This window comes from Corapipo altera, unplaced genomic scaffold (assembly GCF_003945725.1).
Source record: "Corapipo altera isolate COAL_440 unplaced genomic scaffold, ASM394572v1 81, whole genome shotgun sequence".
NCBI lineage: Eukaryota > Metazoa > Chordata > Aves > Passeriformes > Pipridae > Corapipo > Corapipo altera.
The window spans coordinates 1,200,070-1,218,372 of NW_020884987.1; the positions used below are offsets into that span (position 1 = coordinate 1,200,070).

Below are 18,303 nucleotides of genomic sequence, written 5' to 3' on the forward strand. Positions count from 1 at the left end.
GGGGAAGGGAAGGGAAGGGAAGGGAAGGGAAGGCCCACTGTGGGGCCACATATGTATCTGGCAGCTGATGTCCCCTTTATGAGTATTTACTGAAGCACAATGCCATGGGACTTTACCTCAAGGCCTGCTTCACCACGTGGACCACGGGATCCAGGCTCACCTCCTGGGCCAGGATCACCCTGGGGAAGAAGCAAGTATTTCCTGGGCAAGGCTGGCGAAGTAGCCCCTGGTGTTCAGGGCTCCTCCTGACCCTCTCGTCAGGCACAGCCCTGCGAAGCACAGTCCCCAGCCTGCCACAGGTGAGCCATGGGATACGGAGCAGGCAGAGAGTGGGCAGTGTCAACTCCTGCATGCCTGGCAGGGGTGTGGGAGGGGGATGCTGACTCTGTGGACAGTTCGGGAAGTCTGCTTACCGGTTCCCCCTTCTCTCCTTTGGTCCCTGGCACTCCTTTTGGTCCAAGGTCACCTCTTGCTCCCTGCTCGATTGAAGGAAAACCAGATCCAGTATGGAGCACATCTGGATGTGCTCAGGCAGAGGCACTGCTGCATCACAAACACATGCCTGCCTGGCCCGGGATAGCATCCTCTAAAGGAGCAGCTCAGTGCAGAGCAAATAAACAGTGTTTACACAGGCATTAACTAAGAAAAAAGAAGTTCTGCAATGAATTTTTCAGATGGTTTCAAATGGAGATGGGCTTGGGAGATATAACCAGGCTCTGCGGCTGCTGGCAGGACAGGCTCCTCAGCCATTAACCCAGAGGGGTGGGAGACAACTCCTTGGCATTTCAGTCAGTACAAAAAAAAACAGGTGATGGAGAGAAACACACTCACCTTGGGTCCTGGTAGCCCTTTCTCACCCTTGTCACCCTGCAAAGGAAGAGGAGGGAGAGGTCAGCCTCCGACCAGTACTGGTCTTGCAATGGGCACACCCAAAGCCTGCGCTGAGGGATAAGAAGCTGAAGAACAGGTGTAGCTTCAGGCTGGTGGTTGGGGTGGTGGGCACAGCCACCTCCTCACCTCCATGAGGGAGGCTGAGGTCCCCAGCACCTCTGCCATGAGACTGATGGAGCTGTGGCTAGGTTTAATCCTGGTGTTCAACCCCCTTTCTCCTTATCACAGGCACCACTCCCTGATCATTTTCCTTCCTTTTCCCACTTCTTTCAGGCTGCTGAGCTCCACCGGCAACATCCATCAGGACAGACTTCCTTGTGTGATGAATGAGGAGTACATACCTGTGGCCCTCTGGGTCCAGGGTAGCTAAAGCCAGGTCTGCCTCTGTCACCCTTTGGTAGGAAAAAAAAAAGACCCATGAGATACCAAACCCAGCCTTTCTGACGTTGTGAAGCCTGGTGTGACAGTTACAGCCATTTTTGTCTTCTCTCTGGGCCAGATACCACCAGGAGCCAAGACTTCTACAGCTGGTCCTGAAGTATTGGGAATGGCTGCGTGGAGCAAGGATTTGCAGGGTCTTGGGGATGTCACATGTGGGGGGTGCCCCTGAATCTCTGCAGAGTGAGGGGGGTAATCAGAGCTGCCTTGGCTAGAGCAAGAGCGACATCTCTGCCCCATAGGGAGGTTCAGGTCTAATTCTGTTTCCAAGGCACACAAGTTTCTGCAGTGGAAACTGCCTTCCCCTCCCCCATAAATAAATAAATAAATAAATAGGAACACCACCCTTTCAAATACAGAGTTTTGTTCATGAACTTTACCTTTGGTCCTGGTGGTCCAGCATCACCTCTTGGGCCCAGGTCACCAGGGTCTCCACGTGATCCCTGCAGGATAGTTTTGGGGAGAGCAGGGGGAGTTGGTGAGGATGTTCCCTGAGGGACCATATCTCTTCTCTCAGCCACCCAGGTGACTGTGCTGGAGAACCCAGCTCTTGAGACGGTGCTGCAGGACCATCTCCCTTCCTGATGAGTTTACTGTGATAGTGACTGTCTCAGCACTTGTGTTCCCATGTCCTGTAGAGCCACATGGATGTCACAGCAGTACTGTCACAGTGGGGTGCTGGACTAACCACAGGTCCAGGACAAATGGATGCTTGCAGAGTCCTATCTTCCCTCTCCCCCCCAGTGACCCACCCTGAGGGTCCTTTCCATATTGTCATAGAAACACCTGGGACCAAGAGTGATGGAGAAGCAGTGACTCCTGGGTCTTGCGACTTCTCCTTGCACTAGAGGCTATTCAGGGGCCTCTGGGCTAATTTTTGAGCCTTCCTGAGAAAAAGTCATGCAGGTCAGTGCAGGAGGGTCAGTGCAGGCAGTTTATGCCAGTAGAGCAAGCTCTCACTGCAGAGGGAGGACAAGGTCACACAGATGCCCAAGCATGACTTACTATCCTGCCTGGCTCTCCCACAGCACCTGGAGGACCTCGAGGTCCCGGCAGTCCTTGGTCTCCCTGTACAGCAAAGAAAGACACAAGAACATACAGAGGCAGATGTGTATAAGGAGGGAAATCTGGCAAGCTGCCCCTGATGGCAGCAGTGCTCCCCTTCCTTCTGGCTGTCACCAATCCCTGCCCCATGCTTACCCTTGCTCCTTTGTTTCCAACCTCACCAGGCAGACCACGAGGACCCTCTGGACCAGGATCTCCCTGTGAAGAGGGTAAAGATATTCCTGGTCAGGGATGTCTCCAATGCTGTCTATCTCCAGTGCTATATGGAGTGAGAAGGCCTGATGCCCTTCTCAAATCTGGTGGTTCTTGGCTTGAAACAGTGTCAGGGCAGCGGGCCCTCTGAATGTGTCTCTTAACCTTGAGCTTCAGTGCCCTTCACCCCCCTTCTGGACCAAACCCTGGAAGAGGCTGTGCCAGATGCCAGCATGGCAGGCAGTGGGCACAGTGGGAGCACAGCACAGTGGGATCTCTGATTCCCAGCTCTGGTGATGGACACTGCATGGCTGAGCAGTAGCACATCACACACACCAGTCCCACCCATCTCGGGCTCTTTTGCAATGGTCTGGGCAGTTGCTTTACTCACCCTTTCTCCTGCGCCCCCAGGAGTGCCTTTGCTGCCTTTTGTCCCTGGATCTCCACGTCGACCCTTAGCAGATACAGGAAGTCACATAAATGGAGTGAGAAGATGGATGTTACCTGCACAGTGACACCTGGCTGCTCAACCTCCTCCCCCTGGGCCTGGGGGATGTATGCTTGCCCCCTTAGCGAGTGTGTGCCTGGCAGCAGGGGAGCAGGGATGCCCATGCTTCCTTTTGGGAAGACACAACCACACTGTTCTTTCAGGGAGGTGGTCACCACAGTGACCACAAACACTCCTGCTTCATTCCCTCAGGGTTAAAGACTTTGATTTACTTCCAGCTCATCCAAGGTTGCTTTCTCCACAAGGACACAAGCTGGCTGGGCTCTTGTCCCGTGGTGCTGGTGGAGTTGTGCCAGGGAACATCGTCTCCAGACCACTCCCCAAAATTTGCAGTGCCCCATTATATTAACTTTGGTCTGCGTGGCACCAGTGATATTGTGACACTGCCCTTTTCAGAGAGCTCTACCATAATGGCCACCAGATCTTGACTCTGTGAGCTCCTGCGAGAAGCCAGAGGTTTGGGGAACTTGCTAGAGAACAACTTGCTGGAGAAAAAAGGCCAGACCTTTGTGGGAACACAGGATGCTTCTCTAAGGTGAAATGGTTAACATGGTTAACCATTGAAATGGTTGAAATGGTTAACAAATGGTTAGTATTATGGGAGTACTGCTCTATGATGGGAGAGACAAGAGGAGATCAGCATCTGCATATCTTTTGGCATGTACACGGCAGGGCATGCAAGCTGAACAGGGGAGTTTCTCAGTGCTCATCCATGGAACTGCATCAGGTTCCCGTGGTGTGCCCACTGTCCAGGGACCTATTCAGACACTTACAGGCTCTCCTTTGGGTCCAGGGGATCCTGCTTCACCTTTCGTTCCCTTATTTCCAGCAGGCCCTTGAGCTCCAGTATTGCCTGGAAGTCCCTTGGAGAAAAAACGAAATACAGTTTGTTGGAAGAGAAGTCAAGGTGCACACCCCTCCTTTTGTTGTGTCAAGCAGTCCACCTTGAGCAGAGGTGTGTATGAGCACCCAGCTTCTGCTTCCACACACCCTACATGCCCAAATATCACTGCCACGAGCATGGGCTCCAGCCTTGGAGTAGTGTGATGCTCTATCACCTTCCCTTCATCAGCTGAAACCAGGCTTGTCATCTGTTCCTTCATCCATCCTGCCCTGCCCAAGGCCAGAGGGGCTATCTCAGCCCCATGACTGGAAGTGTTCAAGGCCAGATTCAGGGCAGTTGGAACTGGATGACCTTTAAGGTTCCTTCCAACCCAAACCATCCCATGATTCTACGAATGGATCAGACAGGAAGATAAACCATTCCAAATTTGTCTGCTTTTCTCTACTCTGGATGAACGCTCAAGACCCATCCTTGTTTTGCTCTGGGCAGCTGCAGGAGCGTTGTGTGGTCCCCTCTCCCATTTCCCATTGTACCATTGGGGACACATGTGGTGGGAGAGCTCCCTCGACCACCTGGGGGCTTGTGCATTCTCCGTGCTGGTGGGCTAAGCAGGATCATCAGAATGCCCCAGCACGCAGCCACCTTTGAGCATGGTCATGCAGTTGATTCTGCTCCAGCTCCGTGCCACATGGAGCAGACCACAGAAAGACACACTGGAGGCATTTGAACGCTGCATGAACCTACCGGGCTTCCTTTTTCTCCTGGAGGTCCAGTGGGTCCACTGCGACCAGGCCGGCCAGGATCTCCCTGAAAAAGGCAGAAAGCAATGGTCATTGCCTGCCTCAGCAGCATGCTGCACCATGAGCAGCCCAAGGAGCAGGGCCAGCAAGGCTCTTCCCTCAGCTCCTGTGCCTGGTGATGGGATCCAGACCCCAAGGCCTAGGGGCTCCATGAGCAGTGTAGGATTTAGGAGTAAATAGAGGGAATGGTGTTTAGCTGTCCCCACTGGTGGCCTCTGCCCACACGCAGCTGTCTGTCCAGAGCAGTTGTACCTTTATGCCTGCATCTCCTCTTTCACCTTGGTCTCCTGCATCTCCTGGGTAGCCATCAGGCCCCTGTGGACGGAAATGACAAAGAACCACACATTTCACAGTGGGAACACTTTCCCTGCAAAATAAATAAAATTTCGAATAAAACAAATTTTATAAGCCAGTGCTTAGAAAGTTGCTCTAGAGACCAAAGCAATTTTTGCTTGTTGCAGTGTTGATGAAAGGGGCAGCTCCTCCTCTCTCTGTGGAGGGGAGGGACACTGGGGGCTCCGAGCTTACTTATACATGGAAAGGAGGCACAGAAAAATCCGGCTGTGCTCCCCATTCCAGGGATCCCAGCTCTGGAATCAGATCAACTGGCAGGAAAACAGGCCAGTAACCTCTCATTGGCCATCTCTCTACATATGTAACTCGCTCAGCAGCTACACAACTGATGTGCTGATGAGTTTGATGGGTTCCTACCTTGTCGCCAGGGTCACCCTTGCATCCTGGTGGTCCAATTCTCCCCAGCTTGCCCTGGAGAGATTGCATTCAAAAGAAAAAGACTGAGAAGCTGTAGGTGTCTGAAGGAAAACACAGTTTTTCTGGTTAACAGTTAATAACTTTTAGCATCATCTACTGACCTTGCCTGTCATCAGCTAGATAATAAATAGCAAGTGTATTCCTTAAACAGAAGTGGGCTGTGCAGAGACAAGCGGAGAAGGAGAGAGCAGTGTAAAGCCCTGAGTGGCAGTGGGAATTCAGGCATGCTCATCCTGCACACGTGCCCTGGGTGATGGAAACATCCCCTGAGGTTGGATTTGGTGGTCACTCATGTCCATGGTTGTCCTCTCCCATGCATCTCATGTCAGAGCAGCTCAGGTGTGCAGCAACCATACTGCCTGAGGGATGCCGTGAGAGAGGGACTGCCGTGCTCCCTGCCCCAAAACAGCTTTGTCATCAGTGTTGAGACAGCTTGTCCCAGATAGAGAATGGGGGAGACTGAAGGGCTTTAGTGTTTGGAGAGTGGAGGGGACTGAAGGTTGTTTTTGAGCTTCAGCAGGCATTTGAGGAATGGGAAGAACTGCTATTACCTCACAGGTATATTGGGCTGGGTATATGAGATGGTGCAGAGCAAAGCCAGCATGTGATGGCCAGTGGACAAAGCCAGGGACTTTGTTGTGAGGCCCCTGAACTTGGCTTCAGGGCTTTAAGACTAAGAAAAAGCAGTAGTTAAGAGATGAAATTTCAGATTCTGTGACGAACTGCCTTGAAAAGCAAATTTCTGCAAAGCTTTCTGTGTTCATGTCCTGTAGGGGTCACTAACATCAAGGTAAGGAATCTACACACAAGTTATCCAACCGTATCACCTCCTCAGCCTGAGCACAGAGCAGGTTACACATCCAGGTTCTGCAGAGAGCTTGCTGACAGAGGGGCAACACTTAACTGCATGAAGCTGTGTTGGAAGGGATTAGGTTGGATATTATGGAAAGGTTCTTCCCCCAAAAGGGAGGTTAGGCACTTGCACAGGCTCCCCAGGGTGTCCTGTGCAGGGCCAGGAGTTGGACTCGATGATCCTTGTGGGTGTCTTCTAACTCAGGATAATCTATGATTCACTTCTGCAATCTGAATTATTTCGTGTATTTCTACAGGACATGCAGAATAGTGTGCAAATAAGGTCACAGAAACCTCTGTCAGAACAGAAAGCCAGCGTGTGGCATAGGAGGAACTAAACAGCCCGTGGGGTTGAGAGAGGATAAAGAAATGAAACAGCAGCAGCGACACTATGGGGTTGCTGCCAGTGCTCCCGGTTACCTTCTGTCCATCAGTGCCGTTCCTGCCTGACAAACCAGGGGCACCCTGGGATCAGAGGGGAAAAAAAAAGAGGGATTTTTTAACACACACTCCAAGGGTTGGTAGCTGGAACAACATGCAAGTTAGAAAATGTCTTTTCTTACCCTCCGTCCGTCGGATCCGATTTCTCCCTGGGAGAAAAACAGGACAGGAAGTGAGGCACTGCCTACACCCCCCACCCATCTGCATCCTTGAATCATCACCACTTTACCGCACGGTGAGCAATGCCTGAAGGAGGAGACAGGCTTTGGGATGCCCTTGGAAATCCCTCCCCATGGCTGCAATTATGGTGTCACAGGGTTGTGGTCCTTCCCCATTACAGCTAATCTCTTTGCATCAGAAAGGAGCACAGCCTCTGCCAAGTGCCCAGCCAACCATTCTGTCTCTTCTTTCTCACCTTCTCTCCTTTCAGCCCTGGGACACCCTAGACAAAGAAAAAACAAACAAACAAACAAACAAACAAAAAAGAAGAAAATTGCTGTGTTAGCGCCTGGGAAAACACCAGGAAGAGAGGCAGCAGCGTGAAGGGATCTGGGTTGGGAAATGGGCACGTAAGAGGGAGAAGCAAAGCTCCCCCTTCTTTACCATGCAAAGATCTCAGCCGTGTGCTATGGGATTCTTACCTTGGGACCAGGATATCCGATGGGACCTTCAATACCTGGGTCGCCCTTCAGGGAGGAAGACACGGAGAGTTAGCTTGACGTCATCAGAGATGTAGCCCCAGCAAAGGGAGGGGAGGATTTTCCCACAACTCACCTGTCGTCCCTTCAGCCCAGGGGATCCTGGCTCACCCATGTTCCCCTTTGCACCCTAAGGAAAGAAAAAATGAATGTAAGTCCAGCCTCAGTGATGACTGAGAAAATGGCAGTTTCTGGGAGCATCCTGCTCCCTGCAGCTGCTCGAACCTAGCAGGATGTCCTTCATTCTGGGGAAGTCAGGGAAAGACTGTATGGGGACGGAAGCACACAGAGTTGGGGCAGGACAGTGGGACACTGTGCATGTGAGAGCTCTGCTCCTGAGAGTGGGAAGCTCAGGGACAGCTGCTGCCTCGCTCCTGCTGTCCTTGGGTGCTGGAGGTGCACAGCAGATGCTCGGATGTCCCTCTGCACTGCTGGCAGCCTTGGCACAGACATGGGCACACCAGTGCTGGCTGTGTGTTACTGTGTCTCTCAGGGCCAAGACAGATGCTGGTGAGTTATTTACCACCTGAGGGCGACCTGAGAAGGCAGCTGAGCTGGGGTCTAGGGCATGCTGCAGTGGTTGTGGCAGGCACGGGCATTATTGTCTTTCCCACAGCTTAGAGCAACTTACCTTCTGCCCTCGGTATCCCTTGGGACCAGGTGGACCAGCAATCTCCAGGCAGCTCATCTTGTAGCACTGAAATACAAGGAATTAAACAGGAGGTGTTTAATTAAACAGTGTGCCACTGCTTCATGTGCATCCAAAACCCAGCTCATCTCTGCACCCGTAGCTTTCCACACACCTCTTCTCATGAACTCAGGGCTAAAATTTATTGTGGCTCCAGCTGTGCCAGGGCTGAGGCAGCACCAAGCACCCCGAGAAGTGCTGCCCATCAATTAAAAGCAGAAAGTTTCCATGAGCAGGTTCATTACAGTTTGGCTCTGGGCCCAGACAGGAAGAACAGGACTGCCAAGCATCAGAGGTGGGGGGGGGGCTTGCTCACTGGGGTCCTCAGGGCACAGGCATGCCCTTTGGACCATCACCTGCATACTCCTCCCTCTGTATGCCAAACCCTGTCCCTGTGGTACCAGCAGGGCAGGAGCTTCAGCTTGCGCAGCACCTACAGAACAGGAACGTGGTTCCAAACTGATGAGACGAGTCTATACCATGGACCTGAACTCATTACAGGTGAGGGGGAGGCAGGGAGCGAGTCCAGTGTGGCATTATAACCACTGGATAAGGGAATGTGCCCCCAGACTCTGCACTGATCCACAGATGGGCAGAGACTCATCCCACAGAGGTCCATGCTGTTTTGGGGTACAACCTGGTCTTCTCTAATTGAGGCAACTTAAACCTATGTTGTGTGGCACCGGCATAAAGATGCTGCTCACTCACCTCGCCGTAGGCTTCGTGTTTCTGCAAAGGAGAGAACAGGATGAAGAGAATTAGTTAAGGTGGTCAGCCCCAAGGGAAAGACAGCATCCCACCTCTCCTCAAAGGGCTGTGTGATGGTGAGGTAGGCAAGGTGGTAAAGGCCCCATGGCTGCAAAGATGTTCTCAGCAGAGCCCCCCATTAACAGTGCCTCATGTGTGGGGTCTCAGAGACCACGATGATGGTGAGCATGGGTCTCAGTGTGGCACACTCTTCCATGTGCCCCTGGATTTGGAGCAGGATGGGGTATGGGTCTGGTCTTCAGCAAGAGCCAGGACCAGGATGGCAGCCTGCCCAGATGTGCCAGGAAACAAGAGGCACAAACCAAGGAGTCCTGGTTAAGTACCAGAAAAAGACTCCATTTTCCCTGCTAGAGGTGCTCTCTAGAGCCCTGCCAAAAACCCAGCACAGGGGTAAATGATACGCATGTCCAGGCACTGCTTCTCTTGTCCCCCCCGCCTGCCCATACCATAGCTTGGATGATCCTGTCGATGGTGTTGACGTCGATGTCCAGTGTGTCCCTCTGCGTGATGGCGTAGTTGTTGCGGTACAGCTCGTGCGGCAGGTTGGCGATCTCCCGCAGCCCCTGCTCGTAGACTTTCTCGCTGGGGGCCACTGCGAAGAGCCTGATCCCCATGTCCCGTGCCCTCTCGGCCTGCACCTTCATCCCCCCACAGGGGCTGCCGGTGACGTGGCCGTCGGTGATGACCACAGCAAAGTTCACACCGGTGGCCATCTGGGTCTGGATCTGCTGCGTCATGTTGGAGATCGCGCAGTCCGTGAAGGTGCCCCGGCCAAGGTAGTTGATAGCGGACAGCCTGGGCAGGTAAATGTCTTTGCTACTTGTTAAAGGGCTGTAAATTTCCACCACATCTGAGTAATGGAGCCCACCAAACTGCCAGGTGATGTAGACTTGGTTCTGGTAGAGCTCGCTCTCCAGTTTGTCGATGAACACAGGGATGAACCGCTTTATTTGGTCCACAAGGCTCTGGATGGGCACAGTCTGCAGAGCAACGCTCTCTGAGGTGTCAATGATGAAGTAGACATTGATGGGGCAGTTCCTCTTTTCTGCATGGAGACAATTATTCAGACCATGTCAGAGCACTTCATGCACCCCCCTGCACTGTCCCCCTGGACCAAGTGCAGTCCTGGAAAAAGCACAAGTCCCACCTAGGTCTAGAACTGACATCTGTGTTTGGGTTAGGTGGCTCCCCAGTGACCAGGACTTCTAAATTATAAGATCTGCTACAGAACCACAAAATCCTTAAGGTTGGAAAAAACCTCTAAGATCATAGACTCCAACCATTAACACAGCACTGCTCAGTACTGAATCAATCTTGAAAATCTTGCTATTTTTTGTAGCAGTCAGGTTGGACAAGTAAATCACCTCTGCATTGCAACTGAAAAGCGATGAAATCATCACATCTAAAGCGAACAATTTTATGGCATCAGACAGAGAGTTGAGTGCTGGAGACTGAACTGGTGTTTGTCACTGTATCTGCTGGGAGAGCCCACCACTGGCAGACCCCACCCAGCTCTTCCATCTCCACTGGAAGACCCCAGCTCTTCCGTCTCTACCTCTCTGCAGTCCAATGAAAACCCAGAATTGTGATTTTGAGTGGAGGACAGTGTTCTCTACAGATGGATTGTTACCACAGGAGTGCAAAAGGGCAGGAGAGGCGGAATGCCCCACTGTCAGTTCCTTGCAAGCAGGTCCTACAACTCATCATGGCCACTGCTTTTGTTAAAATTGCTGCCCATAAAGGTGACCCAAATTATTTGGGTTAATACCTGCACAGGCAATAGGACTGACATCTCCATTGTCCACATCAAGCTGAGCGTGTAGAGGAACTAAAGCCACGCAAAGGAGAGTGGAAAACAAGGCTTGTCGGAACATCTCAGCAGTCCCTCAGGGTATTCAGATGCCTGTGGGAAAACACAAGTTACATGTTAAACATGATGCACAACCTCCTAACTCTGTTGGGATGACAGAAGCCAGTCAATGCTCCTTGTAAACCCTGTCTGTGACAAAGAAGACTTCTCTTTCACTGGGACACATCACTGGGCCATTAATGTAGATTTTTATACTGACTTGAAAGCTTTCCTTTACTGGAGCATGAATTATTTAAAACTGCTTTAGCTTCTCTGCCAGGGAGGGATTATGTGGTGGAACTATGGAGAGTGCATCAGGACCTTCCAATTCCATGCTTTCTCTCCAGGTGTGTGCCTGACCACCCCATGCCTGTGCTGGCTCCATCACCCCTGATCCACATAGATGCACACATCCATGTTCCTCTCTCTTCACCTGCCTGGTCAGACCACCAGTGTATGTGCATGCAGCAGGTCCTTTCCACCTCCAGGTCACCGTGTGGGTGGTGATGCCCATGTATACAGAAAGGGTACAAAAGTCTTTGCTTGACAGCACTGCTTTGTAGCCCTCACAACCCATGGAGTGAAGGGCCAAATAAACAACCACTTCAAAAAATGACCATCTTTAGTGTTCAAGGTCCAGCTGCACATGGGAGTGCATTTCGTGTAGGGTTATGATAACTTAAAGCAGCAGAAGAGTTAAGAGATCTAGCCTGAAAAGTTCTTGGGAATGTATGTATGTGTTCAAAGGAACCAAACTTTGAAAGGACATTCACAGGCAACGCTCAAGTGACACTTGTCACCAGCATATGGAGGAAGAGGTGATGCTCAGCTTTATGTCTAGAGGACACTAGAACTAAACAGCATGGCCCCTTGGTGGTCCATAGATGCTTCTCTGCATGGAGGTCAAATCAACACAAAACAAAAAGAGGAATGTCTGTTATGAAAAAAAGACCTAAATCCAGTCAACAAAGAGGGCTTGTTTCTTGAATGGTTTTTTTCGTAACTTCTGGAAGAGTCCAAGGCTTGAAGGGACACTAAGAGTGCATTTGGTGGCACGGGCAGTGCAGGGGGAGGGCAAGTAATGCAGCTGGCTTGCTGCCTCGGTTGCATGAGAAAATAAACTACCTGAAGAATATAGGCAGCTGGGCCCTCCCTGCTTCTCTTGAGACCTCTCTTCACATGGTGACAAGCTATTGCCTGGTGGGACATGTCCCGTCCCAGTTTACACTGCCAGCTGCTGTGCACCACAGGGTTCTGCAAACTGGTTTATGCTGGAAAGGTCAGTGGTGTCAGTGCTGCTGATACCCCCACAACAGCAACAGCCTTCTTCCTCTTAGGTCAGATCTTAACTGGGGCAAGAAGAAATGCTGCTGCTCTTTGGAGATCTCCTGGGTGGGTGGGATGTTGGGATCTGGGGCTCGGCTATCAGCAGAGGAGTTGATGGGATTATTATGGACAGCAGGAGCTGGGAGAAACTCCTTACTCTGAGAAGTCTCATTACAAGACTTGTTAACATTCAACTATGTTTGATTATCTTGTCTCCTTCAGCAAGATATGGAAAGACCTTATGGAGATATTCTTAGACGATGCAGAAACCCTTTTGTTCTCTCTCCCCCATGGTTCCTCACTTTGGGAAATATTAACCACTATGTGTAATTGTAGCAGAGAATTGTGTAATCCTCTAGTTAGCATAATCCATCCCCTACTTAGCATAACCCGTCCTCTTCATTAACATGTCCTGCCTCCAAGACCCTTATATTGCAAGTCACGTGTTCAATAAAGATTCCAGTTTCTACCCCCAACCTGGGATCGTTTAGTTTTTGACCACCACAGTGGGACAAGAAACCCAAAGCTTTGGGAACACCAGCTTAAGGTGCTTGACAGGGTTCAGCAAAGCCCTCTGACATCAAGGGTCTCTCACATGTCTCCATCTCAGCACCCAAATGTCCACAATGAGTAGTTCATGTGTCCTTTTCCTCCCCCTCCAACTCAGAGTGGCTGCAAAGCTGTTTGTAAAGAGACATGACTGTGGCCTCATGAAGGAACATCTCTTCTATGGGGAAAGGCTGAAAGAATTGGGATTGTTCAGACTAGAAAAGAGCAAGCTCTGGGGTGACCTTATAGCACCTGCCAGTGCCTAAAGGGACTCCAAGAGAGCTGGAAAGGGACTTCTTTGGACAATGACCTGGAGTGACAGAACAAGAGGGAATGGCTTCACACTGCCACAGAACAGGGTTAGATGGGACATTGGGAAGAAATTCTTCCCTGTGAGGGTGGTGAGGCCCTAGCCCAGGTTGCCCAGAGAAGCTGTGGTTGCCCCATCCCTAGAAGTGTTCAAGGCCAGGTTGGACAGGGCCTGGAGCAACCTGGTCCATGGAAGGTGTCCCTGCCCATGGCAGGGGGTGGGACTGGATGGGCTTTAAGGTCCCTTCCAACCCAAATCATTCTGTGATTCTGTTAAGTCTCTGCATAGGTCATAAGTTTTGTTGTGCTGCAGAGAACAGAAGGGGTATTGTAAGGATAAAATACTTTAATGCTAAAGGGGTGTTTTAGTTAAGATCAAGACTTCATCCCTCTAAACTTACTGTGGGCTTTCCTTGTCTTGTTTGCCCTCCATAAAACAGAGCTGCAGGAGATCCCAGTCTTCTGGAGGGCACGACAGCTTAGTGCCTTCAGACAGCACCATTTTAGAGCCAGCCTTTAGCTGAGGAAGATGGAGACAATAACTTTTGGAGAGGTTGGGAGTGCTGAAGGCTTTGGCCAAGTGTCTGACTCATCATCCCGACCCGGGTTTAATCACCTCCCTCTCTCCTTCCCTCCCTCTGTGTGTGTGGGTGGGAAGGCGCCGTACGGCAGAGCTGCTCTCCAGGCAGAGTCGTGGCAAGCAGTTAACCTGAACGGGTAACCAGGGCCAGCTCTGGCACAGGATGGCCCCTGCCTGCAGCCCTCGGGGCTTGGGTCTGGGTCAGTGAAACACCATGACCTTGGGCTCTGCATGGTCAGAATGGAGAGGCAGGAACACGACACCTCAAAACACAAGATACAACTCACTTTTCTGTGGTCCTCTTGCACAGTCTCCTCTATTCCACTCTGCACCTTGAGCTACATTAGTCTTCTGCCCTACCAGCATCCCTCCTGGTAATAACCTCGGTGCATACACAGTGGGGCAGCTGCTGGGAACTCCTCTGCCCACTAATGGCTCTCCAAGTCTAGGGTGGGCAATGGTGCCTATTTTGTTATCCTCAGCTGCTGTGATGCTGTTGCAAATCTCGTAACATTTGACATTTGACTTAAAGTCTCACTTGCTGCTGCAAAACGCTGAGATGGAAACCTCAGATTTCAACAGTATTTCAGACTAACTTTTTTTCTGGATGTTGAAGGCAATTTTTGAAAACACGCAGTCCAAAAAACTAATAGAAAGAGCAAACTGGGAGCTGACTAATTGTGTCTGAATACTTGGGTCTGCCCATCTTGTTCTTCCTTGACCTTTCTCTCTCTGCCACAGCAGGATATTGTTCCTACAAGGCCGTCTCTCAGTATTTGTATTTTTGACTGATTAATTTCTTTCCCCATGAGATGCACACGAGAGAAAAAACAACAGGGAATCTCAAGAAGTGGGTCCTCTGAATGGATTTTGAAGGCACTACTTTGCACCATCCTCCCTGTATCAGGGTGTATGCTCAGGTGCTCAGCCGAAAAATGCATGGCCTTTGCTGTTCCCACACTCAGATCCCAGGTGACCTGGCTGTTACACACATAACTGAAAAACACATGGATTTATCTGGACAGAGACCGCAAGAAAAAGCAGCCTTGCAGGAGGACCTGAGTTCTCTGCTTAGTTCTCTTCCCACCCTGAGCAACTGAACCAAATGTAATATTATGGCAGACAAATTACTTGTAATGACTGAAATGTGCCAATTATATCTGGTTTATTTGCAGTCTCACACCTGATTATCAGATAAAGCAGATTCTAAAGCAGTAGAAAGGTCACCTCATGTACCTGGCAAGGCAGAGCCATCATCTGACTGATATTTCTGAAGTTCTTCCTAGTGCACTGTGTATTTCTCCTCCAACACCAGAACACCTGAGCAAATTGATCCCAAATTCACAAAAATTTAGATGCTCTGCTCTCTAAGCTAACTCTGCCTTCAAGAAGCTTATTTAAAGTCACACAAATTAAAAGCCACACAAACAGCTTACTCTCATGAAAGAAGAATTATGCTGGCTACAGCTAAAATATGCAGAATAAAGTTTGAAATCTCCCTGCTGCTCAAGCCCAATGTTTTCCATGGCCATGCCCAGCAGGCACTGCCTGTGGTGCCATTCACTTGTGTATGCAGCATTTTTTCCACTCAAATGTTTGCTAAATAAAACTGGAAAAGAAAAATATGTCCCATTTGGAACAAAACCCTTATGAATGCACCTCCTCTTCCTCCTTGTTTGTGTGTCCATGGTTTGCACACTGCACAAGGAGGGAATTTCAGTGTTAGTTGCTGTCACTACCCAGATGTGCCCTGTAATTTTAGTCCCTGGGCAGAGCACCCAGAGGGAAGGTTCCCCAACAGCTACAGGGATCCCAGATATTCTCCATGTCTCCTAATGTAACTGTCCTGGGATTAGAGCCAGGGAGAGCCTGGGCTGCAGGAAGGCTGGGGGGAGGAAAACCCTGCCACCAAGTGCAATGAGCTCGCAAAAATTCCTGAATGTGTTGTTACCTCCCAAAGCAGAGGAGCCTGCGCTGATGTAATTCAGCACAACTAGGAGGCATGGGTCACAGGTTAGTCTAAATCATATCTTCCAAAATCCCCAAAATCAAAGGGGAATCACACAGCAGATCAGTTGCTCTGCCCTGCTACCCCTGCTGCCATCATTTCAGTGTCGCTGCTGAACTCAGATCAGTTACCCCAGAGAAGACTTTGGTTCAATAAACCCAGCCCTTCCCCCCGAGGGATTTTCTACACCTCTGGCCCTGGCAGATGCTAGCTTGTGGCCCACACTGCTTGCACCTGAAAAAAACCCAAACTCTTGGAAAAACGCTCAAAGTAGCCAAGAGCTGAAAGTAAAGGAAAAATATATATTCTTTTATAGCAGGTACTGTCTAAACACGATGTGCCCGAAGTGGGCACCTTGCTGGAGAGCCAGCGAACAGCAGCAGGCACAGGATGGAATTTCAGAGGGATTTATGTTATTCCCAGTTGGGCATCTGTCAGTAAGTAGCTGGATGACTGCTGTACGAGGAGAGAAAAATTCTGCCTACCTGGAAAATGGGGTCATCAAAACTTCTCCTCCAAAACCCCTCCGAAACGTAAGGAATAAAGACTTTGTGGAGTGGCTGGTGTCAGAAAGACTCCCGCATCCCCGGCTGTAGGGTGCCTCCGGGCTCTGGGTGCCGGGATGTGCGGGGTGAAGGAGCGGGAGGAGCAGCGGAGGCGTCTCCAGCCCAGTCCCGCTATTCCCTGGCCGTCTGGAACTGCCCTCTGAGTTCCTCCTCCTCCAAAATCAGGCAGAGTCTCATTTGCAGTAGCTCCAGACATCCACGGAGAGTCACTGTGGGTCTACCGAGACCTGGGAGGATCCCCTCCCATCTGCTTCCCCTCCCCCCTCCCCGCCCGTCCCCAGCTCGGGCTGGGCTGGGGCGAGGTTGTCCCCTCTGGAGCTGAAGGCATCTTTGTTTTACATAAACTAGAAGTCTCATTTTTCCATGATGAGAGGCCCCTTTTCGTGGTTGGCATTGCTGCCCCACATATTTATACCATCAAATAGTGTTTCTCTTTCTTCCCTCCTGCCGTCCTCCTGCTCTTTCCATCCTAGTAATGTGTCTTGACTGGAACAAATGAAAAACAAGAGCATTTCAAAAAAGAGCAGCTTGCATAGAATCACAGAATCATTGCCTTTGCAAATATCCAAGTCTTGGTCAGAGTCATCCAAGTCTGAGTATTGCCTGTTTCTATTGATTCTTTTCTGGGTTTGGGTTCATAGAATCATGGAATCATAGAATATCCAGAGATGGAAGGGGCCCACAAAAACCGTTGAGTCCAGCTCCTGGCCCTGCACAGTTGAATACTTTCAGGAACACGACCTGTTATCCCTTGAGCTATGACTTTTTCTCCAAACTTCTGTGTAAATGGACAGCGTGAAGGTACCAGGATCAGGCCACAGCTGCCACAGACAAGGCAATTGCAATGAGGAAACACAATTTAACTCTTATTTCACTCTACTGACTGCCAAGTAGTGACAAAAACAAAGGATGTGTCTCAAAATATCTCAGAGTAAGCTGCTAACCCAACAGTCCTGATGGACAGGAACACATTGCTCAGGCTCTTGGTGTTTGCAAAAACACCTAAACTACCAGGTGAAAATAATAAACACAATTCTGTTTCATTTCCAGTGCTTACAAAGGTGCATTTCTAGAGTATCCTGTGTCAGCATCTTCACCAAGAGTTCTCTGGTGTAACTGGCAGTGTTGGGTTTATAGTTAGACTTGATGATCATACAGGTCTTCTCCTACCTCAATGATTCTATGATTCTGTGATGCTCGAGCAGCACCTATGGAAACCGCAGCTGTAAGCCAGAATTTTATGGGCCTGTTTCCTGTTCATCTCAAAGCACTGTGACAGAATCAGAACTAATTCTGGAGCAAGTGTCAGTGAAGAATAAACATACCTAAGAAACAAGGAATTTCTCAATGATTCCTTGGAAGAACAAAAGAATGATTTTGTGGGGCTGCTGCTTTCCAGGGACTCTCCTGCAGCTCTAAATGGGATGGTCCCTTTTCCTCAGGAGCATCATCAGTGAAAAGGGGGGGGTCCATCTTCTGATGGCGGTGATTTACCAGACAGTACATGAGAAGTCTAATCTCCAACCATCAATCTCTGAAACCATCCACCTTCCAGTAATCCAGTGAACATGTCACCTTCCAAGCCATTTCTTCTGCTTGCTTTACTGCAGTGTCCAAGCTCTGTTACGTTCATGAGTACCAATCAACGCTGCTAACCCACCTTCAGTACAGCTATTTCTAGGTAGATCTGCCCCTGCAGAAGCTGTTTTTCCAGCAGAAAGCCTTGTCACAACCAACTGTAAAGCACATCTTTCTCTTGCATTGCTGGTGAGCGCCCAAGGTGTGGGAAGGAGCAGAGCATGGACCCACACCTCCATATCTCCCTCTTCCTCCTCCCAGACAGGTGAGCATTGTCTTTTCCCTGCAGTTTCTTGAGTGAACAAGACTTTCAGCTTTCTATGTGTGCTTGTTGAACTTTCTCATGTCAAATCAAAACCTTTCCTTGCAGCTTGACATGACATAATGCATTGTCCTTGTGACAATTCCTGTATAGTTAATGGAACAACCCCCTACTGCATATTTTCCCTCTGTAAAAAAGGCAAACTTGGTCTTTCTCCCCTAGCTGGGTATCCATTTTCATGACAGTTGTAGGAATATCATAATCTTCACACCATTGTCATCTGGCAGATTCATGTCTTATGCTGGGGCAGAGGTGGTGAG

General features: G+C 50.1%; 1 protein-coding gene across 2 annotated transcripts in view; it reads right to left on the reverse strand.

Annotated features, from left to right (window-relative positions):
• COL6A2 (collagen type VI alpha 2 chain) overlaps positions 1 to 16,340 on the reverse strand; it is a 42,462-nt gene extending 26,122 nt beyond the window's left edge. For both annotated transcript variants that reach the window (XM_027666189.1, XM_027666190.1), the window contains exons 1-22: positions 16,063 to 16,340; positions 10,725 to 10,859; positions 9,403 to 10,001; positions 8,897 to 8,917; positions 8,132 to 8,197; positions 7,577 to 7,630; positions 7,444 to 7,488; positions 7,218 to 7,244; positions 6,925 to 6,951; positions 6,782 to 6,826; positions 5,450 to 5,503; positions 4,991 to 5,053; positions 4,683 to 4,745; positions 3,868 to 3,957; positions 2,978 to 3,040; positions 2,530 to 2,592; positions 2,335 to 2,397; positions 1,710 to 1,772; positions 1,233 to 1,283; positions 832 to 867; positions 414 to 476; positions 117 to 179 (exon numbers count right to left, since the gene is read on the reverse strand). In XM_027666189.1, coding sequence (XP_027521990.1) covers positions 117 to 179; positions 414 to 476; positions 832 to 867; positions 1,233 to 1,283; positions 1,710 to 1,772; positions 2,335 to 2,397; positions 2,530 to 2,592; positions 2,978 to 3,040; positions 3,868 to 3,957; positions 4,683 to 4,745; positions 4,991 to 5,053; positions 5,450 to 5,503; positions 6,782 to 6,826; positions 6,925 to 6,951; positions 7,218 to 7,244; positions 7,444 to 7,488; positions 7,577 to 7,630; positions 8,132 to 8,197; positions 8,897 to 8,917; positions 9,403 to 10,001; positions 10,725 to 10,830 — 1,725 coding nt within the window. In that variant the 5' untranslated portion in view covers positions 10,831 to 10,859; positions 16,063 to 16,340. The remainder of the gene's footprint in view (positions 1 to 116; positions 180 to 413; positions 477 to 831; positions 868 to 1,232; positions 1,284 to 1,709; positions 1,773 to 2,334; positions 2,398 to 2,529; positions 2,593 to 2,977; positions 3,041 to 3,867; positions 3,958 to 4,682; positions 4,746 to 4,990; positions 5,054 to 5,449; positions 5,504 to 6,781; positions 6,827 to 6,924; positions 6,952 to 7,217; positions 7,245 to 7,443; positions 7,489 to 7,576; positions 7,631 to 8,131; positions 8,198 to 8,896; positions 8,918 to 9,402; positions 10,002 to 10,724; positions 10,860 to 16,062) is intronic.
• Between the last annotated feature and the right edge of the window lie 1,963 nt (positions 16,341 to 18,303).